The 25,809-nt window shown below is 32.3% G+C and overlaps 2 protein-coding genes across 2 annotated transcripts; one reads left to right on the forward strand and one right to left on the reverse strand.

Annotated features, from left to right (window-relative positions):
* Positions 1–1,835: 1,835 nt before the first annotated feature.
* LOC108761676 (alpha-tocopherol transfer protein-like) lies at positions 1,836–12,467 on the reverse strand. Its single transcript, XM_018508340.1, has 5 exons — positions 12,112–12,467; positions 6,274–6,614; positions 4,343–4,471; positions 2,577–2,811; positions 1,836–1,973 (listed from the first exon to the last, which is right to left on the reverse strand). The coding sequence occupies exons 1-5, from the start codon at positions 12,233–12,235 to the stop codon at positions 1,939–1,941; spliced, it is 864 nt and encodes a 287-aa protein (XP_018363842.1). The 5' UTR covers positions 12,236–12,467; the 3' UTR covers positions 1,836–1,938.
* Positions 12,468–16,702: 4,235 nt separating this feature from the next.
* Neurl4 (neuralized E3 ubiquitin protein ligase 4) lies at positions 16,703–25,774 on the forward strand. Its single transcript, XM_018508361.1, is given in 15 exon segments — positions 16,703–16,762; positions 16,764–16,845; positions 16,848–17,005; positions 17,480–17,695; positions 17,772–18,215; positions 18,802–19,002; positions 19,094–19,319; positions 19,399–19,498; positions 19,850–20,026; positions 20,151–20,459; positions 20,551–20,744; positions 21,047–21,336; positions 21,408–23,878; positions 24,461–24,613; positions 24,684–25,774. Coding segments are annotated over 15 exon segments (5,277 nt in total). The 3' UTR covers positions 24,880–25,774.
* Positions 25,775–25,809: the final 35 nt, after the last annotated feature.

Consider the following 25,809-nt stretch of genomic DNA (forward strand, 5'->3'; position numbering starts at 1 on the left):
GTACACTTGCAATGGAAATCATTTGCGGCATACCAGTACCATGTCATACCGATTAAAAGACCGGTTTTATATGATTATATGTATTATAATTTCTAAAATAAAATATTAATATAGCCTTGATATTTTCATATCTGCAATAAATTACGAAATTAATTTCTTAGAGTGTTACATAGATGACTGTAACATATAAGTAAACTCACTCAATTGTACACTGTATGTTGAAAAATTTGTGTTTAATGGAAGACATTTCACATGTCCCAAAAGATTCACTCAAATTTGTGTTTATTTAATATAAGAATAATTTTCATGCATAATAATTGTCATGTATGTGTACAAAAATGAAAAATATTTTTGCTGCTTTTTAATAATTTTCAAAGGAAAGGGTTAAAAATTATTCAGAAAGAATAAAAGTAGTAATATTTACTTATCAGCTTTCATACACATTAAAGCTCTGATTTTATTCTGTTTTTCAAAGATACGTGTAAACGTGAAACGTTTATCCGTTTATATTCACTTTCAGAAAAAAGTTTACTTATAAGTAAACGTTTACATGTATAATTAGCATATCTTTTTATTAGAAACGTTTTTCCGAATATACGTGTTTTAAGCAAGGGCCTAGTATTATATATTTAAACGAGAATATTACATGTATATATGTATATTTAGCACATCCTTCTATAAAAACTGTCTTGTCAAATATTTTAACATTTTTTTTATAAAATTAAAATTTTATTTTTTGCATTTTCTTATAGTTTAACATTTTAAAATGCACTTTAAAGTCGTTGTACACAAGCCAACATAAAGATTTACTCGTAGAATTAGCATATTAGTTTATTAGAAACATTTGTCCGAATACACCGTTTTAATGTTATTTTATGTACATATTTTATGTACACCGTTTTAATGTTATTTCATGTACATATTTTTTCCGTTTTTACACTCAAACGTCTTTTTTACATTCAAAAAAAGTTTTCGATTTTTTCAATCCATCACACTATAAGATGACTCCATATATATATAATAAATATAATAAAGAGATAAACGTTTATTATAATAACGTAAAAATGTTCGAAAAAACGGTTTTCATAGATGGATGTGCTAAATATACGTGTAAATGTATTTTCGTTTAAACGTATAATAGCGAGCCCTACTTAAAACACATGTCGTATATTCGGAAAAACGTTTCTAATAAACGGGTATACTAATTATACGTGTAAACGTGTTTTCGTTTAAACGTGTAATAGTAAGCCCTAATACACATATAGGGATATAAAAGCTCTATACACAAAATTTATAAAGTATTTGCAGTTTAGTCATAATAAAATTAGAATGAAAATAAATTTGCAGTTAAAGCAACAAACAAGAATTTGTGTAATATTTTAAAATAAATATACCATTTGTAATACATAACGTTATTTGATAACTTGGTAATAAAATTCTCTCATTTTTTTTTTTACAAATACCAATATTAATAATAATAATAATAATACAAATATTACAACATAATGCGGATGTACTCTGTAACTATAGTATTACATATATTACACATAATATAATACATTGCATAACAACGTCTGATGCATATAAAACATACTTTAGTAACTCACATCCGCTAACACAATTTTCAAAGTTTCAAGTTTAAATTGAATTATAAATTAATTTTTATTAAAAATGCGATATTATAACAATTTCTGCGCTCTTATATTCTTTGTTTATCAATTTTTTGTTATTAACAGATTTGTATATACATATTCACAAATACAAAATAATTCTTTTTCTAAAAAAGAATTACTCATATGTAAAAAAATGTGTACTTGTATTGTACTTTTGAAATATTATACACACAATATATTAAATTGTCCATAAATCCAGAATTTGCTTGAATTGTAAAAAAATATATTTAATAACATCTATGACAATCTCTGATGAAAGTTCAGCTTATTTATTCTTTACGTATCCATAAGTGTTCCACTCTGTAAAATAAACAGATAGATATCAATATTTTTATTTATTAACAGATAGATATCAATTACGTATGTGTGTGTGTGGATGTGTTGCAGTTTTAACTTTTATGATTCTCGTTTTATGCATAATAAACTTAATCTATGAAAATATCAAAATTGCAATTTACTAAAGTTTAATATGTATTAAAATTAATTTATAAAAATTTTTCTAATAGATAGTTTAAAGAAATGGTTTAATCTTGAACCACATTTATGATCAAATTTGATATCATCAGATTTCTTTCAATGAAACATATTAATTAAACTATTACTTATTTTTATTTAGTAAAATTTTGTTCTTTAGATAATTTCTAGGACTGATACGTATCTACATAATCCGAGATATTTTTTTAAATCAACTACATTTGTATAATTATTTATATAATCGAGACATATATCATGTCTCGATATGAAATTAATTTTATGCATAAAACAAAAGATATAAAAGTTTAAAGCTGCAGAAGTTTATGCAATTATCACACAATATACTATATGTACTATATATACATATAATATACCACATATATATATATTTATTTATGTATATTTTTCTTTTATTAATTTATTTCATACCTTTAATCTTATCTTCGTGAGACAGCACTGATGGATACCAATCGGCACCTGTATAATCTATTTCTGGCATTTCACCATCGTAGTTTTTCGGTAAATGACTCGGTGGGATGTGAGCGTGGAAGGAAGACATCTTGGAACCATGAAAGAACATGCGATTCCTCAATTTCTCCCGAACAAAAGGTTTGAACATTTGCCACACCATTTTAAACAGGAACGGTTGTTTTACAAAGTGAACCTAAATAAATATCAAATGTAATTAGAATGTGTATAATTATATAATTAGAAATATATACTACTATTGATCTAATATAAAAGAAGAATTTACGAATATAAATATAATATTTAGATAATAATATTGATTTATGAAAATGTAAAATGGTTGCTACTATCACATAAGTCACAAATAAAACGAGCAAGTAAGATAACCGGATTCTATGACCTAATACCCAATATGCCCTACTCGCTATTCGTGTGTAATTATAAAGGTGAATTTAACAGATAATATTAGTAAGTCATACAGGCTGTCTGTCTGACCCAATTGCACCAGTTTATTGCTCAATTTGTTTATTCTGTTATTGTTAATAAAGCAAAATGCGAAACGTCGTAGTCATGATGTAATATTTTGTAGATATATCTGAGTAATTGCTTTCTATAGTTACCAGGAAATAGTTATTAATTTTCGTAATTCATATTAATACAGTTCCGTATTTATATTTTATAATACTATATTTAATTTATATTTTTGTCACGTTTTATTTATAAACCAAAGAGAGATAAGTCTTTATAAGATAAAACCAATATGGCCAACTGACATACTAAGGACACACGTCGCTTTTAAAGTTTTTTAATGCTTTTGTTATTCCAAACCAAGGATTATATTTCACTTGCTAAATATTGGAAATAAATAAATAAGTAGATAAATAAATAAGTAAATATTAATATCAATTATTTGGAAAATAATTCTTTGTGTATAGGTAATTCTTATATGTCAATTATAAACACGTCGATATGTTAATAAACCATAACTTTTTCCATAATTTTATGAAAGTAATATATTAGGTTACTTTATTTTCTATTTCTCCAATTTGTTCACTAAAGGAAGAAAATATATACTAAATAAAGATTTTAAGGAAAAGTAGTATTTATAGATCATTATTGTATTGAATACGTGTGTATTCAATATGATCTATAAATGCTACTTTTTCTTAAAATATTTATAGCATTCATGTAAATATTTTAAATATTGTTACGTCCGGCCCCTCTTCAAAACATAATTCTGTGTTATTTTCACGAATATTTTTGGTATTATATAATCTTTGTATTTTGCACTAAATCAATTTCGTTCTTACATTATCTACCTACAATCTTTTATTAAAATCACAAAATTCGTAGCGGAAATCTTACCCGGCGATGCGCTATTCAGTCATGCCGATGACGCATGGCGCGCGTGTCGCGAGAGCCAATCAGAGCACGCGCATCAGTTTTTAATCTTAGATTCAGCAAAAAATTAAATAAAAATCATAAAGTTTGGATAGACCATTGTATGGGCAGATTACCTTACATAGTATTTATTGTTATCATTGTTATCAATACTTAATCTGCATATTGCAAAATGTAAAAATAGACTCAATATAAATATAATGAGGAAATGCAAATGTGAGTCGACACTAATTATTCGTGTGTAACAATGTAAAAATAGATAACTTCTTCTTTTCGCAAAGTAATTTTGTGTAATTTTATTTATCTGCTATTGCATTAATATTTACCTCCTTTAAACGTAGTGGCATCGCGTCCTGAATAAAACTAAGCAGTTTCACGCTGAAAGATGGTGGCATTCCCGTGATTTGTTTCATGGAGAGCCCATCGAAATCCATTATCACAACACTACCAAATATCTAAGAATAAGAAATAAATATACTTATAAAAAAATATTTGCAGATTTAATATTCTCATTAACATCTAATTATTATAAATCTTTCAACGCCTATTAGAGCCGACATAGGATGTTATGTGTAATAATCAATTTATTAATGAAAAATAAAATTATATAATTATGACATCAGGTAAACGTTTCGACCCTATTATTTGGGTCCTCTTCAGTACCAAAAAAACACAAAAATTCTATAAATAAATGTGTTGAGTTGGCGTATTTACGAAATGTATCTCGTCTGTTTGACTTTGTTCTGAAATTTCTCTCATTACTAACTGTGACTTCTGGCGGTTAAATTCGCGTCAAATCTATCGTCATGTAAGCTCTCATCGTTTACGCATAATTTAATCATTAATTCGTTCTTAAATTTTTATATTTCATTATTTGTGTAGTGATTTTTCAATTAATGACGGGATGCATCTCTGAAATGTACGTCAGCCCATTTCCTTATTCATGACATGTAAGTCTCGCAATTTTTTACTCATTCGATGACATGTTCTCATCAAATTGTTTTTATCTTTTATATATAATAATTTATGAAATTGTCTTCTTCTATTATTAACATTTTGCTTTCCGTTTCATAGCAATTCTACCAAATTCTTGTCATGCATATATAATGGATACAATCTTCGCAACTTTCAACCTTGTTGTTATATAGTTACTCAACACATTTATTTATAGAATTTTTGTGTTTTTTTGGTACTGAAGAGGACCCAAATAATAGGGTCGAAACGTTTACCTGATATCGTAATTATATAATTTTATTGTTCATTAATAAATTGATTATTACACATAATATCCTGTGTCGGCTCTAATTGAAAGATTTTTATTCAGATTATCTCTAGAGAGCATTTATCTTTGATCAATTATCTAATTATTAATTACTATAACGATGCTTATTTGCATAAAAATTGTTAAACTGCTCGTCAATTAATAATTTTGATGCAAATAAGCATTCTGCAGATTGCAGAGTCAAATATGTATATAAAATCATATAAAAATATTCAGGTAAGCATTAAGATTCTCTTTGACCAAATAAGAATTTTCTTATTTAATTAAACACCCTTGTAATTAGATAATTTAAACAATTATTTTAGAATGTTCATTATTTAATAATTTTAATATATCTTATTTTGACAAGGAAAAACTTAATATTTTCTTTCTTTTTCTCTTACTTGTTTATTTCACTGTCTTTTTCCTTTTTGTCTTACATTGATATTGGAATCATATTTGTTAAATCTTATCAATCGAGCAAAGTGCATTTACGCCTCACGCTTACGTCCGAATTAAATATGATGCTTAACTTTGTGTGAAAATTTAAATAATTTATTATTACTAGCTAAATTTAATTAGCATATATAAATTTAACTTTGTAATGCCGTCAATACTGTATACAATTTTGTCTCCTTTAGCAATAATTGCGAAAATTTAAGTTTCTTTTTTGCACAGTCAAGGCAATTATGGAATTTTGTTGATTGTGAGTTATGACACGTTTAACCTGGTAATTATATACACGCATAAGTATCCATAATACTGATGCATTTTTGTATAGTAGTGATTCATAATACTAAGATTTGTATATGCAAAAGAAGAAATACATATCTAATTTAATCTAAATTTCTTTCATATTTTTTACAATTAATATTGTGACACATTTACATTTGTGTCTAAAGCTAATCTAATTGTAAATAATTTAATTATTTAATTAATTCCTGCGTGTATATGTAAGAGGAGGCATAATTAGTAATCACAACATTTTATTCATACCTGTGTTTCTGGTTCCTGCATGGCTAATTCATGTAACAAGTAGAATATGCGAAAAATTTGATCGCTGGAGACTTTTGACGGATCCCAGACTTTACCGCAATTTACTAACATTATTCTACGATTTTTGTGATCTCTGTGTTTGAAAATATTAACAACATTGTGTTCAACGAAAGCGATCTTTTCGTCTTCCGGCATTAGATTATGCAACAGGGCTGCGTGCTTCACCTTGAAGTCTGCGACTCGTTTCATTAGTTCAAACGCACTCTCGGGATAAAACTTACAAGGACGAAGGAAGATCATAAGGAAATCATCGTCGGTAGAAAAATAAATCGTTTTGTCCTCTGAAACAGAAGTAATAATTTTATTAACTACAACAATTATCGGTGGTATATAAACGTGGTAAAGATATAAAAAACATCGATGTCACTCTGCTCGTAAAATTAGCTAACTTTTTAATTTAACGAACTAAATTGTTACCGAATAAATCATTCAAAATTATAATCTCGGCATCATATTGCAAATATTTCTTACCATTGTATATATACATAATATATAATATAATATTATATTACATTACATTGTGACTTTATTGTATTCTATTTTATATTATATATATACAATAATATTTATATCATTGCAAATATTCAATTCAACAACCTTGTGCAAAGTGGGTGATATGAATAGCCGGACATTAATGTGCGCATCTTTCTAACACAATGACGATTCATGATTCATCGTTAGCTGATCATTTCTCTTATCTGTCAGAATCGTCGGACTTTGTATCGTTCTGTCACGTTATCAAAATATACTTCTCGATCAAGGTACATAGTCAATCGTGTGTCACCATAATCAACAGTTACAGTACGTGGACTTTTGAGAGAGAGAACGAGAATGAATGATTAAAAATAAAGTAATAAACAAGCCTGGTTTGCAAGTATTAATCATTAAGTCTGCAAACAATATCGACATCTGAACCGCAGAAAGTACACTGAAAAAAATTTCTGGTTGAAAATGGACGGATCAGAAATTTCTGGTTAAATTTATTAGAATTCTAGTTGAGATAACCGGAATTCTGGTTGATACTATATTTCTAGTAAAATCTACTAGAATTCTTATTTTTACCATAATAATTATATTAATCAGAATTCTAGTTATCTCAACTAGAATTCTAATAGACATAACCAGAAAATTCTGATTCGTCCATTTTCTACCAAAATTACTGTTTAATCCAACCAGACCATTTTTCTCAGTGTACTGTATCGAGAAAAACATGAATAAAAATTCATATCAAGAAATTAATTAATTAATGAACAGTTTATTTCGCGTGAGGTATGAAGACCGGTCTATGTCAGAACGCATACGAAGTACAGTTTATATCGAGAAAAGCAAAAAGAACGGTTCAAGTTGTATAAAATTAAAGAAGAGTCTATATAGTGCAATATTTTCTTTTCATAAATTTTATGACTGAGAACGGGAATTGCCTTGATTTTCAATCCTGTTTCTCCGACTCATTTATTCATCTATTATTTAATTTTCCGTAATTAAATTTGTGTAATTTATGAGTAGTAAACATTGCGCTATATAGACTCTTCTCCCATTTTATACGACTTAAACCGTGCTTTAAGCTTTTCTCGACATAAATCGTACACTTCGCATACATTCCGACATAGATCGGTCTTCACGCCTCGCGTGAAATAAACCGCTCTTCATTATTTTTTTACGCATACATTCCGACATAAACGTTTTTTCATGTTTTTTTCGATATAGTACCTTCTACGGCTTAGATGTCAATATATAAAATCCATTAATTTTAGCATTTTTAGCCGTCATCTTCTCGCCGATTTCTGCTCGCCTCACGCTTCAATGGTATAAAAGCCATTGGATCGCTTCGGGGCGACTTTGCGTGCGAGGTCACGATGTCCATTTTTAAAGCAATTACCTCAGTGCTGCTTATTAGGGAAATTGTACGTGAGGGCCGCCATTTATTCTCTATTTCAAGTTTAAACAGATGCTTAAGCACACAAATGTGTAATGCCGGTGATGGATGACCGAAAATTTGTAAACTAGTAAAAAATTTTGCATAAAAATGGATATAATTTTAATATATATGTATACATACAATATGTCCATATATGTTTTATTTTTTTAAATATAATCTCTGTCCATATACATACAGAAAAAATAATAAGAATAATAATTTAAAAATATTATAAGAAATAACTCCTTTTTCCTTACAAGAATTAAAATTACATTATATACAACTTTCTATTTTATAAGTTGAACCTAATTTGCATTTAAAAGAACTTATAAATTAACGTTATTTAAAAAATTGTTCTATACAAAGGCTGCATGATTTCAAGGGGATTATTACATAATATATATATATATATTTTTTTTATAAATAGAAACGTTTCGAAAGTTTCAAGGTTTTTTTCAACAGAATTGTACCAATATGATTTTTTTACCTAATATTCTCTTCTAGTTATTCTGCATATATTAAAATACAGCAAAAAATTAATAGTTCACGAGATATTTTGTATTTTATTCTAATTCATTTACATTTTGGCATAAAATAAAAATATCTTATAAACTTTTTACTTTTGATAACCATACCTTAATACTTTTATGCATAGAGTAATGAGATGAATCATTTGGGATGCCAGAAAAATACATATTTCTCATGTAAAACATATAACACTCTTTTTGACTACCTAATTATTCTTTATTTCTTTTTATCATCTATTAATTCTTTTGTGCATACGAACAGAAATTATACAACGGATAAATATATATGGACTCACTGAGAGAAAAATGTTTTGTATTTGTAACTATAATTATATATTACTATAATTATAATTATTACTGCTATAATAATAATAACAGTAACTATGTATATAGTTGGAAATCTAAAATGACTATAATTATAGTTATTATAACCATAAAATAGTTGAAATTACCATAAAAACGATTCAAGTGACTATAATTTTATAGTTATATTTTGGGATAACCATCTTTTTTATGGTTGATTTTATGGATCCTGAACATTTAAGAGGTTTTAGTCGTCGGTCGGACATCTTGGGTAATTTGCCAACTATATACATTTATTGCTAAAACTATATACATAGTTACTGTTATTATTATTATTATAGCAGTAACAATCATAATTGTAATAATATGTAATAATATGTAGTTATAAATACCAAACAATTTTCTCTCAGTGCATATTTTATATATAAATATATGTATAATTACATACATTTATGTATATATATTTTTTATAAACAAATTTTTTTCCTAGGAATAACGTTCACAAACTACGAATACGTCGCATAGCGAATACAAAATGTTGTTCAATTATCAAATAAATCTAGTGATATCTTATAACTTATCGTGCAATCGAATCATATCGTGGGCAGCCGAATTTATTGCGCAATAAACATTGTGCAACTCCAAATTTAACGACCTGATACGCAATTCCGTGTAAACTCGAGATATTTTTTTAAGCATCAAATGTTGAGGCGGTCTTCAAGAATCATATCTACCGACTTGAAAGATCCTTAAAGCCGCACTCGAACGACGCGATATCACGTGTACAACTACTCTTAAGCCTGTTCTTTTTAGCTGAAACTTTTGCATCAGTTCATCTTTTTTTCTTTTCTCTTCAGGAAAGAAGAAGAAGAAAGATGAACTGATGCAAAAATTCAGCCAAAAAGAACAGGCCTATTCTTTCACATGTCCAAGAGTCAAGGTGTACTTGACTCATGCATCAATCGCATTATCAAATAGATTTCTTTATCCCTTTTTATTTTATATTTATTATATAATTGCACAATTCGTATTTGTGATATAGTATATGTAATATACTAATACATATTTTCAACATGTATCTTCTATGCACGTCTGTTACTATAGGTGCATGGTCTATTCGTAACATGTAATGTTTATTCAAAACAGTTTTACATTAATCTACAACTAAAAAAATAAAGTTACAAAAAAGTAATACACATTCATTACATATTTGCTTTTGAATATTTAGATAAATTTTTTTTGCGATTTAAACAGCATTACTTTCGTGTATTTTTTATTTAGTGACAACACAAGTGCGCAACTGCATCTCAATAATTAATAATTACTTTTTATTTTCCATTCAATTAGAATACCAAATGATTAAACTTGAAATGTTTTGCGACTATCTAAGCTCGAAGTACGTATAAAGTGTTTCGTAATGTTTTTATGTTTTGATGTAAAAATAATGTACCAATTCTAATAGTCACGCGGTTTAAAAAGTTCAACTTCAAGAAAATGAATCGGACTCCGCTGAGCGTTCTGTAGCGAGAAAATATAAAAAGAAGTAAGATTACTGAAGTGTCACATTTCTGACCTTAACATTATCTTTCAATACATCTATTCAGAGACGGCCATATGCCGTCAAAACAGTCTCGATAATATTCTTATAGCAACATTAAGAAAACCCTGAATGACTCGTTTCGTTTACATGTGAAAGAATACTTCAAGTGGCTCTTTGCTTGACCAGTTCTTTATTCACCGGCTAAAGACGAATGTTTACTGCCTTTTTTAAATTTAATAGTTATCTATTTATTACTTATTTAGTAGAAACTTGAACAAACTCGATCAACGTTTACACGTCGAACAACAGTTAATGACTGTTTCTATCAGCATAAATTAATTCCAACTTATTCTTCATCTTTTTTCACTTCTAAAAGTTAGAAAAAGATGAAGAGTAAAAGGCGTTCCACACTATGTTGCAAACACTCCGTCGCCAATCGCAATGCTTCGTAATAGTCAATCAGAAGCATCAATAATTACCATTGACTCTTTTGATTGGTTATTGCAAAATATTACGACAGATGATAGGATGTTTACTACGCACTGTAGAACGCTTTTAAGTTGAATGAAGATTAAAGTTAATCTCTACATGGAAACGAGCACAGATATATGTATAAGCTGTCTTTGGTTTAGACGATTTCAGTACTTTCAGCGATTCTTTCTTTATTATATGTTTAATAATAAAGACAGAATGACGATCAAGCGCTTAAAGTGCGTAAGCGTCCAAACTGTACGCAGCCAAAGTAAAAGCATAATAACGCGATAATATCAATTTTTGTAGATAAACGAAAGCAAAGTTTTCCAGAGATACGAACTGCATCAATTTTTGAAATTTTCGGGATAATCTCATACAGCTTACAAATTACAAACTACGTCCAAAAAATATCTTTATATTCTTTAGACGTTCCCAGAATATTCCTTAGAAAAAGTATACTGTATGGGAATGTATGCTGTTTATTGCGCAAAGTTAAACAATCTATTCATAACTCTCAGAATACGTAATAATCTTTTCCATTATATCACAGTTAAGACGAATTTGAATTTCAATATCTTTATGTAAGAATCGATTTATTGCGATTCTTAAACAACCGTATTTGTACTCTTGATGAGTTAATCTTTCATTTTACGACAAAGTTTGTAACGAACTGTATATAATTTATTAACAAACGCACAATGAATAGAATTTAAAAATATTTATCTTCTATAAATAACAAACAAATTTGACAATTACATTTTGCAATCCCTTTGTGTTCATAGCAGAATTAATTTTTCTGGTATTTATTCTCAACAGAGCGAATTTGTAACAAAGGCGCGTTTTTTCTTCTAAGAAAAAAATACAAAGTACATTTAGGTATATCAAAAAAGCTAAACATTTTGACAATATTTTAGAAAAAACGAAGGAATATGATGGTTGCTCAAATTTAAATTGAAATGTTCGAATAAATTTTATTTACCTTAGAATTAAATAGTAAAAAATGATAATTCACCAACCTTCGATATATTTCCTTAGAGTCTCAATGCCCTTTTTCACGTTCTCCTCAGTTTCTCTGAGTTCTTTTTCGGCCAAAGCCCTGGCTTCGGGCCCGGGTGGATCCAATAACATAGTGAAAGACATTTTCACGATCTGCTTCTTTTTTATTTTCCCGTTGCTCCTTTCTCGATCTCGCGCTGTGCTCAAACTGATCACTGAGGAACGTTTCCGACAGGACAATCATCACTTATCTACAGCCACCACCACCCAAGAAGAGTACCTCTTATGTATCATCCACGGGACAATCTTTGACCGCTCAAAGTCCATGTCGGTATTCCGAGTCCGTATCTTCCGCGCATTTATTCAAATGAACATCGATTTTGTATCTATTGGCTATATAAGACACATCCTAGTAAATAAACTTGTCGTTTTTTTGACGTGTGATCAAGGACTTCATTTTAATATCAAAATAACGATAACACAAAATGACATCACTTTGCTACTTGGAACATTTATTTTTGTTTATTAATTGTTTAGATCACATTTTTTAAGTAACATCTTATCCTAAACGGCCATTTTGCTCCGGTATTTTTAGTGGAATAGAAACTACTAGATAAATTTATTTATTCTAAAAAATCTAAAACAAGCTTGACCGATAAAACTTTATCAGAGATCACGCACACAGTCAATTTTCTATTGCATCTCGTTTAATGTGTTTAAAGATGACTTGTGAGAATTAATGGATTGATTATTGAAGAAAAAGATAATAGTAATAAGTAATAAGGTATTATAAATTTAATTCATTACCGTGTTTATATAATTAGATTAGTTTTTATTCACTTTTTTCTTGAAGGACACACACACATTTAATTTCCTTTACTACATAAACGTAAATCTATTAATTTGGGTACTTTTGTTAATGAAGATGGCAGTAATAATGAGAGATATTTTTTGCAGAAATAATTCTTTTGCGACAACTTCATCGCTGAATTAATATTCGGTCCTCTTAATCATCGAAACTGGTTTAGAGATGGAGAAAAAGGGTAATAATCGGCAACAGATCAACAGATTATGAGCAGACTTTGATCCATGCAATAATTTTTTTTTTAAACTATTGCTTCTCGACATCTATTATCGCACATCGATGTTAGTCAGAATTGATTTGCTGACGTGCTAAAAAGAACCAAAGAAGAATAGATTAACTGCAAAGATAAGAAACAGAATGCGATAGTCAATAACAGATAATGAGTACACCATAGGATATGTTAGTTTTATCAAAAACAAAAGCAACCAGACAAAGAAATAATGTGATAATAAAACAATGATAATACATATAACGATAATATAATGATAATATCATGATAATGTAATAATAATATAATGATAACATTGTAATAATAAAAATAAATGTATTAAATTGGTAAACGATAATACAATAAATGATAATAAAAAATGAAAAATTTTGATACAATAAATGATAATTTTATAATAATATAATAATTGTATTATGATAATATAGTAAAGTTTTAGATCTGAGAATCTGAGATGCAATACACACGCGATAATTTTTAACAGTTGTGAGTAATCAAAGTCAAAATGCTCTTCTTATTTAATGCGCAATAACTCAATAGAAAAAAATCTTAAGAACATTTTTAAAAAACAATTTTGTAGGTAAAATTTTAAGCTTTCATTTTAGAAAGTTGAAAATTTTTGCAAATTTCACGTAACAAGCCCACAAAGTACGAAAAAAATTTTCCTAAATAGTTTTCTTATATCAAACTCACAGAAATTCAGAAGACAAAATGACATTTCAAAAGTAGTAATTTTAAACATTAAGGGGTTAGACCACCCCTGAAGTTTGAAAAAACCGAATTTGTTTTTTTTTTAAATCGTTAGCTTTTAATTATAGAAATGCGATGGAAACAGTTTTGTAGTGAAATTGCACCTCTATCATGTTAGAGCTGTCGATTATTACAAAAAATCCTCTTGAAAAACTTTAAACGCATTTTTCTCAAAACAGCATTTTTTGAATAATTTTAAATAAATTTTTTTTGAGAAAAATCAATATTTTTAAAAATTCCTACGTATTTCTCTAGTTTTTGAGATATGTAGATGATGAAAATTCTTTGTATTTTGTTCAGAGTCAAATCGTGTGCCTGAAATCTTGTACACCGATTTGAAGCTGTAGAAAAAAAGGATTCAGCGAGTGGGTCAATGTGCCGCCATTTTAGACATAAGGCTAATAAAAAAATATTTTTTTAGTTTATTATATATATGCACTAAAGTCCTCCAAACAGTTTTGGTCACAGTTATTTATTTACAAAAAAAATTCCCAAACATAGGTATTATTATTTTAGAGCCTCAGGGGTGGTCTAACCTCTTAAATCCTTTGTATAAATTTAAATCTCGTAATTTTTAACGAAATTACAGCTGCTTGAAGTTCACAGTACTACAAACTTTTGTTCTAATTCAATAATTTAATAATTAATTCAATAATTTAGTGTCACCATGAGAGAGAAACTAATTTAACTTTGTTCACAACAAAATTGATCTTTATCTATTTTACGTAATAAACTAATTGATATGGAAATTATGCAAATAAATCTTGATAATTACGTTATTTTCTTGTATTTTTCCTCTTGTATTTTTCCCTTGTTAATTAGTCCCTTGTTAATTAGTATTTTTCCGAATCATTATGAATATTAGCTTCACTTTGAACATATCTAATTGTAACTGATTCAAAATATCATATTTTGAAGATATGTTGAAATATCTGTGTGTGTGATATTTTAAGACGTTTTTAAATAATGCCAGTGTACTCTTTTCTTTATTTATTTTTAATATTGCAGAGTCTTATTTCATCACTTCTTACGCTTAAAATAATGCCTTAAAGATATCGTAAATCGAGATATATAAGATACTTCAAAAAATCATAGAATACCTTTGACAATTCCAGTAAATGGGTATTGAGAATGGATATTGAAATCGATTCAGATTTTCAGAAATACTCATTCGCGCAAACGTAAGAATAAATCCTTTTTCATCCGAATGCACTTTTATTCTTTTATTAAAATTGTATGAAGCACACATATATATTTATATGCCTTTCTAAAAATTTAAAAATAATGTCAGCTTTTTTGTGCATCGTGAATACTGCTCAATTCAAAATTCTGAATAGAAAATATAATTTTTCAATCTGGTTGAATCCAATTAAATCCCATTAAATAAAACACGTTCTTTTTTATTCGATAAAAAATTTTACATGCGTAATTATGTATAATATGTATAAACATACATACATATTCATAAACATTTATAATCATATACGAAATATGAAATATGTCCATACATGTTCATACATCCCTCTTTCTTTTGTAAAATTACTTTTTAGTGTAATAGAAATAATAATAATAATGTGAAAACATTAAAAATAATTAAGGGTTTTCACATACTATTTGTTTTAGAAAAAAATCAAGTTCGAATAAATGTAAAATATTACTTATATGTATAATTATATATATATAAAATTATGCATGATTGTGTATGAACATTTTTTTTACATTTTTCCAAACTTGTTTTTTTCTGAACCAAACAATGGGAAAATTATTCCTTCAATTATTTTTAATGTTTTCACATTACTATTATTATTTCTATTATACTAAAAAGTATAATTTTACAAAAGAAAGAGGGTATGAACGGGTATTGACACGTTTCGTATATGATTATATGTTAGGAATATTTATGTATGTTTATATTGTACATATTTATACATGTTCATGTATGAAAAATTTTACCGGGAATTAGATTTAATATTAATGGACTTAAAATATACATAAAAATTTCAATCCATTTTAATCCATATTGTCAATTATTAGGAATATAATATATCTTAAAAAATTACTTTTTTCTCTATTGTATTCAATTAATAATAATTTACATTGTTTATATTACATAAAAATATTCGTATAAAAATAATATAAGCAATCCATATAAATGTAAACTTGAACTTTATGATACACTCTTATATAATAGATTATTATACATATAATAAATAAATAAAATTATTAACGTTGCGATCAAAAATTCACCAATTTAATAATTATCATACGTCGGAACTATTATCGACTGTTTTACAACGTAGATACTTTTCTAATGAACTTCTAGATGGCGGTTCAATAACGAAATGGGTTCAAAAATCATTCGTTCCATTCGGCTCCAAATCAGAACAATCATCATGCTCCAAATAATTGAAAATTGTACGGCGTGTTTTTTTCGAACATTTTGTACTAAGCTCAACAGAAAAATATTGATATTACTAAAAAAATTTGCATTACATTTTCCACACATAAAATGTAATAAAAGCAAAATATTTTTTGAAGGGAAGGAATATAAGTGGAGAAGTTTGAACCGAGAAAGCTGAAATTTAAAAGGATAAACAGCGACAATATCTCCAGTGACGGTTATTTCAATCTAAATACAGGGAATGCAGAAGAACAAAATTTCTGTCTGCGCTTTTCCCGCTTTTCTTTGCCCCGCAAAATAAAAAACCCGAAGAAGGACCCGGCACCACGGCGTTGGAGTCGGAGTTGGAGGGCAAAGGGCAGCGATGTGATGCGTCGCGGCGCGGCGCAGCGCAGCGTGGCGCGCCTTCTGGTGTGTCGACTGGTGTCCACTGGTGTCGACCGACCCGACCGACCGCACTGCACCGCATCGCAAAGCACGACGCGGCGCGACGGACAACGTACGGGTTGACCTGCGTTCGACATGTTCCATCGGCGATGCGGCTACCGTATCACTCTCAGCAACAACAGCAGCACCGCCACGCGCAATTTTTCCGAGTACGATTTTGGCCTGGTGTTCAGCGCCGAGCCGCTCCAGGACAACGAGCTATTCGAAGTCACCATCGACAAGAAGGTATACACGCGCGCATACGTATCTCCTGCGAGACAGCCGCCCCGTTCTCTGTAGATATTCAATAACTAAGGCTCAGCCTAAACAAAAAAATATCAAAACATGGAGTATATCTAATTACGTGCTAATTATACACACTGTGTTTGTTGATAAATAAATATCCTATGTGTTATTTATTTCGTGAACCAATATTTGTCATGTTTAATTTAATTTCAGTCTAATATGTCTAAATGAAATATTTAATTTAATTTAATTTAATTTCTTCCAGAGATATTAAGTCTATACTTTTCAGCTGAACTTCTTATACACAGTTCATCGTTTCTCTTTTTCTCCCCATACTGAAGAAAAAAGAGAACAGTGCAAGAAGTTCAGCTAAAAAGAACAGGTTTATTGACAGGCCTGTATATTATATGACAATGCTGAGATAATTGTGTGTTAAAGTTTACTTGCGTTAACTTTGAAAATGGTATTGCGTAGATCATATCATGGTGCGGCAGCATAGACATTGGAGTGACAGAATGCGATCCCGAGACCTTGGTAATACCGCCCTGTGCCACAAACCTCAGTCAAGGATCTTGGATTATGACCTGCTCTGGTATAATTCACAATGGAGATCGCATCGTGGAAACGTACGGGGCAGATCTTACTGATCTAGAAGAGGGGAACACTTTGGGAGTCATGCGGACATCCAATGTAATTTATAATTTATTAGCTCATCATTTACATCCATCATTTTATATAGAAATTAATGATAATCTTATAATTGTAGAATGAACTGGTATTTTACATCAATGGTGTCTCGCAAGGAGTTGCCGTTAGCAACATTCCGGAGCGTATTTTTGCCGTTGTAGATATATACGGCGATTGTATACAAGTCAGCGTTGCTCCGAAACTTGCTAGTTTGTGTAATGTGCCGAAAGACGAAGTCGAGATTAATAATGATTATGCTGCGGGGGAAACCTCCAGTTCCTCAACTACTAATCTAGTCGCTAACTTAAATGTTAATCTAAGTGTTAATGTAAACGTTAACTTACCGAAAAATCCAACTCCCGCTGCTATAAGGGAGGATAAATTGAAGTTTCATGAGAGGGTCGGCTCGTTGGTGAAACTGTCTAATAATGCCAGAACCGCCGAGAGGCGGAGGCCACTCGACGAGTTTAACAATGGTGTTGTAATGACTCACAGGCCACTGCGAGATAACGAACTGTTTGAGGTAAGCATTTGGATACACACAAAATCAATATTTACATATTAAATTGCAAAAACAAGATTATCTAATTCTTACATGTTTATGATTCTATAACAAGCTTATTTACAACAATAAATATTAATAAATATTAATAGATATTGAACTAATATTGTGAATACGCAGTTGAACAGAAAAAACTTAAATAGTCTCAGTGATTAGATCATTTTTGTGCACATTTTCTTTGAAATACCAGTATTTGGCTAAATAATGGTCTCTATTCTATCTTTTTTTAAATACACATCTTTACAAAAACTCTCTAAAGATGTTAAAGTATTTGAAAGAATTAATTATTTTATATATTTTTAAAAATAATGAAAATTAACTTGGGACGCATGAACGATCCATCGTGTGTAGGACGGAAAATCATCATATGTACAATAAGGATTAAACTAAAACTGAAAGTACTAATAGTACTATTATAAATTAAATCGACGTGCAATTTAATAATATTGCATCTAATAAGCATTTTTTAAAACTGAAGAATTTGTTGCGAAAAATATCAAAAATCACTTACTCTCTTTAATTTTTTCTACAAATTGTTATGTTGCAGATACGAATAGACAGATTAGTATACAAGTGGTCAGGAAGTATAGAAGTTGGCGTTACTACTCATAGTCCTACGGCGCTGGAATTTCCAGCAACGATGACTAATATGCGTTCGGGTACAACGATGATGTCTGGCTGTGGTATTTTAACAAATGGAAAAGGCACGCAACGGGAATACGGCGAATTCAATTTGGATGAATTGAGGGTACGATAAGACCAGAATTATAACATTGAATCTTTATTTAAATTTATTTTTCTTTTCAAATCGTTATTTTTTACATCATTTCATTTCTCAGGAAGGGGATCGTGTGGGAATGATTAGGCAGAGTAATGGAGATCTTCACTATTTAATAAATGGTCTAGATCAAGGTGTTGCTGCTAAAGTGCCGACGAGTGTGTGGGGCGTAATAGATCTTTATGGAATGACCGTGAAAGTAACCATTGTCGACCGCGACGAAAGAGAAGAACAGAATCTAGTCACTAGGAGAAACACATTACAGCTACAAGGTTTAGATAGCGAAGGTAATGCTTGTACCGGATCTCTGACAAGTTTTACAAAAGTAAAATCTGCTATATTGTGATATATACATAAATTTTATAGAAGTTGGAGAAGAAGAGCTTCCTGATAGACTGATGTTTCATTCCTGTTGTGGTACACACGCCGATGTAATCAACAATGGGCGTACAGCGCATAGACCTAAGTAAACACTCACTATATTCGACAACTTATTTGAAATTGCGTTCCCTATACATTACTTGCGTGATTTTTTGACGTAATTATACGTGTGGGATGTTTCTGACACTCCAACATATATCTCAATTTTTATTGCTCTCTTTGATGAGTTACAATTAAATAAAGATAGATATTTAGATATTGTACATCCTCTAGATAAAGATAAATGTATAATATTTTAAACTGTTAAACAATTCGTACTAAATATAATATGTATAAATAGCATTTATACATTTAGCAAATTTATAAAGCTGAAATGCCCTGAACATCCTACACGAGTAATAAACGGTTAACAAAAGATGTAAATTTTTTTTCACAGCGCCATAGACGATTTCAATAACGGTGTGGTATTGACTTCGAGACCGTTAAAACCGAACGAGTTGTTTGAAGTCAGACTGGATAAAATTGTCACAAAATGGGCCGGTTCTATCGAAATAGGAGTCACCACGCATTCTCCCACAGAATTGGAGTTTCCGTTTACTATGACAAATGTGAGGTAGGTAAGGCCACGCGTCAATCTCAAGCAGTTTGCCACATGGTTATTGCCACCGAGTTGATGTGTGCGGTAAGTTGTTTATCCGCTTATGTTATTGCTCGAAGGCGGCTCGTAACGATTGCAGATCTGGCACGTGGATGATGACGGGCAACGGCGTGATGCACAACGGTACCACCATGATAGATCAATATGGTCAGAATTTGGACCGTCTGCAGATCGGTGATCGCGTGGGCGTAATGAGGAAGGATAACGCGACGCTACACTTCTACGTGAACGGCGCCGATCAGGGTGTAGCTGCAATGAATGTACCCGAGAGAGTCTATGGAGTGATTGATCTCTACGGGCAAGCCGCTCAAGCCACCATAGTCGACAACATGGACTTTTACAGTCCGACCACGAACAATTCGAGTTTTAGTAATACTACGTTGTATAGGTACGATTTCTTCTGACATTTCGACACATTAATGGTTTATCGCAGTTTATCGTCGATCCGTACGCAGATTATCATGTAAATCTATTGACAGCGATCTAAGGTTTCATCACGTACATGGTAAAAACGCGCGGATTACGAACAACGGTTTAACGGCGTCCAGGCCGCGAGCCCTAGGTGAATTCAACGAAGCTATTGTGATTGCGAATCGCGCGCTACGCGACGGTGAAATGTTTGAAGTGACGATAGATAAGATGGTTGCCAGATGGTCCGGTGCTATAGAAGCAGGTAATTGCTATCTGAGTTGTCATCAAATATAATAAAATAAGCTAAAAAAAATCTACAACAGAGCTATATTCGATCAAAGTGAATCTTGCTATTTTATAATATTTTTACAATGTGAATTTTTACAATTTTCAGTTGCATGAACTGGAAATTTTGTAGAAATATTATTAGACATCAAAATCCACTTTGACCGAATATAACTATTCTCTTTACTTGTATTAATAGTTATATCGATCAATTTTCACTTATAAATATAATAAAAATTTTCTATATAAAAAATCTTTCAAGCACAAAACTGCTTACAGGAGTCACTGTGATAAGGCCTGATGAGTTAGAGTTTCCATCTACTATGACAGACATCGATCACGATACGTGGATGCTGTCTGGATCGACGGTGATGCGCGACGGTGTAACGTTGCGTAATAATTATAGCTGCGATTTGGATAAATTGATTGAAGGTAACCGGATTGGAATGATGCGGTGCTCGGATTCTTCTCTACATTATTTTTTGGATGGAGTGGACCAAGGTCCCGCCTGTACCGGTTTACCTTCAAATGTTTACCCAGTAATCGACTTATACGGCCAATGCGCACAGGTATATGATATATATCTGCCCGATGATAGCAATTATGTCTCAGCGTATTAATTCCGAATAATATATCTCAGGTGACGATCGTATTGCCAGAGCGCAGGGATCCTCTGACGCAACAATACTTACCATCGGAGAACAGTATTAGTCAACAACCAACCTCGGTAATTCAGCCTCAAGTGCAAACTGAAATTCTGCACAAGTTCCACGAGTCAGTCGGACTGAACATTCAATTGAACAGTGACAGAATAGTGGCGACAAGATGCAGAGAATACAACAACGCCGTTTTATTGAGCGAGGCAGCTCTAGAAAATAACGAGCTCTTCGAAATCGCTATCCAGGAAGTAGCGCGTGAGTGGAGCGGTTGTTTGAGAATAGGTGTCCTGAGTAACGAGACAGGCAACTGGTTGACATCGATGAACCTCGTACCTGGTATGACGTCTATTCCCAGCGACGCCTGGTATCTGACAGGTAACGAGGTAAGACATATGGGTTTTACGCTCTCTTCGAATTACTGTACGAGCTTGGATTGGTTGCGAGTGGGCGACAAGATCGGCGTAAAGCGCACCCACGAGGGCAACCTGAAGTTCTATGTGAATGGCGAAGACATGGGCGTAGCTGCGTCCGACGTGCCGGAGATGGTGTACGCAGTGATCGAGCTCTTCGGCAGTACCGTGGCTGTGAACATCACCAGCAGCAGACAGCAGAATCCCGCGATATCTCCGAACGCTAGTTTAAGGCTGCAAGATTCGCTGGAATTGCTGTTGGATCCAATGCCGCCAAGAAACGATGCGGGAATGGATACATCCATCGATGTATCCGAGGGGAAACTAATTAACGAAACGACGCTCACGCCAACGCAAGTCACCGCCACCGGTTTGACCGCTAGCGACGGGGATTGGAGTTACGAGTTCCATGAGAATCACGGCAGGAACATTCAGCTGGAAACGAAGACGATCGCCAAGCGAGTAGCTAGTTACAATCAGGGTGTGGTGATGTCCAGTCGTCCGTTGATAAAGGGCAAGCTGTTCCAAGTTAGAATAGAGAACCTGAACGAACGGTGGGTGTCGAGTATTCTCTGTGGCGTTTCTTGTATATCGCCGGAGAAGCAAGCGAGCTTCCCGTTAACAGCGCTCGGTTTTAAGAGGCATTCGTGGATTATCTGCAGCGATTGGATATTCCACAATGGCATGAGGGTGAAGACGAAATACGGCGCCGGCTTGGAAAACCTTCAATGCAACTCTAGCGTGGGCTTGCTGATCGATGAAGACAATCGACTACACTTGTTCATCAATAACATAGATCAGGGAGTGGCCGCGACCGATTTGCCACCGCATGTCTTCGCTGTAATTGACTTGTATGGGCAGTGTGAGCAAATATCCATCGTGGGAATCAACGAAGAGCCTTCTTATTCAAATGTCGCAATTGACAACGCGCTCGCGGCTCCTATCGAATGCGCGAATGTGGAAACAGAGGATGTAGAGAATTCACGCGAAAAAGCTGATTTGGAGTGTCACGAGAAGGAGAACGCAATGGCGACAACTTCATCGGATCTCTCGCCATCTTCGACATCACCAAGTGTGCCGAGTCAATGCAGTTCAAACGCTAAAGATGGCAACTTTGAGACCGAATACTCATCCTTTGGTAGCAACAATAGCACGAATGTAGCAAACAATAGCGTTGTAAGCATCAAAGCGGCATCGAGTATCGACAGTAATAACTCAGACTCGGGCTCGGAGCTCAGCAACGATACGCGAAGCGCCAAGAACAAAGCGTATTTAGACAACGTTGTACCGCCTACGTTGAACAAGCAGCCTGAGAACAATTCGAGCGAGTCAAATCTCGACGCGGAAAATCGCTCCCTGTGTACAAATGTAGAGATAAACAACGCGACTAACATTAATATACAGAAAGGCATGGTCGCCAGCGCGAGTAACATGACTAGCTTGAACGCGGCAATCACCGCGACGAACGCTAACAACGCGATTAACGAAAGCATAGCGTCCAATAGTCAAGTCAATATTGTAAGCAGTGCACAACAGAACAATTTGTCGGATCTTCCCAATAATACTTGCTCCGGCTTCCACGAATCGCGGTCCTACGCGAGTCGGGACAACATTCGCGACAACTCCTTTAACGGGAACATACTTCCGAGCCAAAACACGACGGTCAATCAACGGGATGTGTACAACGCATCCTCGATACCATATGTACCGTCGTCGTTACCGTCCACTCCACTTGGGTCCACCGTCGTCGCGTCGTCCAGAAAATGCGATTACCTGAAGGCGTGTATGCAGCTAAAGAAGTCGCTTGTTCTTCCAGACGAGTTTTTCTCCGCTGACGAGATACTATGCTACTGTAACGTGTGTTACAAGTTGGACGGTGACAACGCGACCTGTAAAAAGGGCGAGCCACCGGCGGAATTCGCGATACCGGTCGGCTGGACCAGGTTCCCACTGAAGCAGAGCATCAATGCCAATCAAATCCCACAAAGCACGACAGACAAGTGGCATGTTGCGTTCTACGGTATACGTCTAGACGCGATAAGGTAATGTGATTAATCATCTTGGAACACAGAACCGGACTGAATATTACGGTGCTCAAGGCAAAAAAAAATGCGTCCCTTAGTAACAAAAAAATTTTTCTCTTATGGCATGTAAAATATAATAAAAAGTAATATTAATTAGTAGTACTTAATATATTGATAATAATTTTATAGGGATATAGATTATGTGTATGTTACAAACGAATGAATCATAGTTACTAAAACTACGGTAAAATTAATTCTGGAAAAAATCCACGGAAAAATTATTTTTTTCATTTAAAGTAATACTTTTTATGCTTTGATAGCCGCGAAATTGTCAGTTATTTTCAAGATTTATATCCTTACATATATACTTCACTTTCATTTAATATACTGAGCGCTCAACGGCGAGTTATTATAATCATCGTTATAGTAGCGAATGAATCAAAATATATAGAAATTTATATTGCCATTTTTGCGCTCCTTCAAATTTTTTATATGGAGCAAGTGCCTCGTTCGCCATAATTTTAGTCCTGGCTCTGAATGGAACAATTAGACTTCTTCACGGTCTTCTATTCTTTATTAATATGACATTGTGCGATTTAGATTGATTTTGGATAGAGGAGAGCTAATGACCAAAGAACAACTGGACGTGAGTAACTTAACAGCAGGCACAAAGAGTGAGGATCAAAATCCTCAGGTGTCATTTTCGCCTAGCATCAAGTACGCAGCTTCTGATGAATTCACGAAAAAGTACCCGTGAGTATCCTCTACATATTTCACTTTTATATATTTTGCATATATTGTAATTTAATTTTTAATTTTATAGATATATCGATATGCAATCGAATAAGAAACTGAACGCATCGACCGCGTTTCAATTGCTGGTGAGACCAGGCTCATACACTATTAGTCCTGGCGATAAGGACAGCACCGATCTACATTGCGAATCTAACAAGTGGGCCACCAAAGAAGCCGGTGCCACGGTGATTGTCGCTCTGCTGGTTCATCTGGATGGATTTTAATTCGACGCCCGTTTCTGAAAATGTTTTCCGTGAACTTGCGTTTCCCCGTCACGTCTGTCCTCAACGAGCACACCCATATGATCCATAATCGGACTGCAAGTGTTTGTACATACGAAGTTCGTTGTCACGACTGTGGTAAGAGACTCACGAGATCGATATATTTCAATTCCGTCGAAGTCGCGCTGTACATTTGTGTTAGATTCCGCATAAGTTTCCTCGTGCATTTAATCGTTAAAAAGTGAACTTTACCAAAAGATTTATGTACTAGAGATTAATTGAGATTTTAATTATCTTTTAACCTTAACGTGCTTAACGTGTACAGCATGGATAACTGTGTAATTTATTTATATATAGAATCTTCCTAGAAAAGAACTCATTGTAGAATGCGCGATAATCATAGCAATTGTGACACTATAAAAGACTTTTAATTAAGTTTTAAACTATTTTATCACACACGTATCACAGGTACGTCACTAGACTGGCCTAAGTTAATGCTCATGAAGACAAATAGTATGTATGAAGTATACAGTATTATCACGGCAATGATACTCATTTGTGCGAAGAAAATACAATATTTTTGACGCCCGCGCTTCACGCCTAATCGGTATATCAAATCTTTATTGTATCACATTAGCATGTAAATTTTAAGACACGATACAATTTTTTTAACGCACTCTTCTGCAGCATATACGAAGGAATCGTATAATATGTCTATGTTTTAGAAATAAATTCGCATTGGCAACACCAAATCGTCCGTTTCGCGAGTCAATAAATGTTTCCATATTACGGCTTGAAGGAATAAAGAAGTTTATTGCTGTAGATTCTGTACAATTCGTCATAATTACTTACGTACATAATTAATAATGCAATTGTTCGTTAAATAAAGATTTATCTCTAACATACAAGATGAATCCAGAACTAATTCACAAC

The sequence above is a fragment of the Trachymyrmex cornetzi genome, unplaced genomic scaffold (assembly GCF_001594075.2).
Source record: "Trachymyrmex cornetzi isolate Tcor2-1 unplaced genomic scaffold, Tcor1.1 scaffold26, whole genome shotgun sequence".
NCBI classification, from domain to species: domain Eukaryota; kingdom Metazoa; phylum Arthropoda; class Insecta; order Hymenoptera; family Formicidae; genus Trachymyrmex; species Trachymyrmex cornetzi.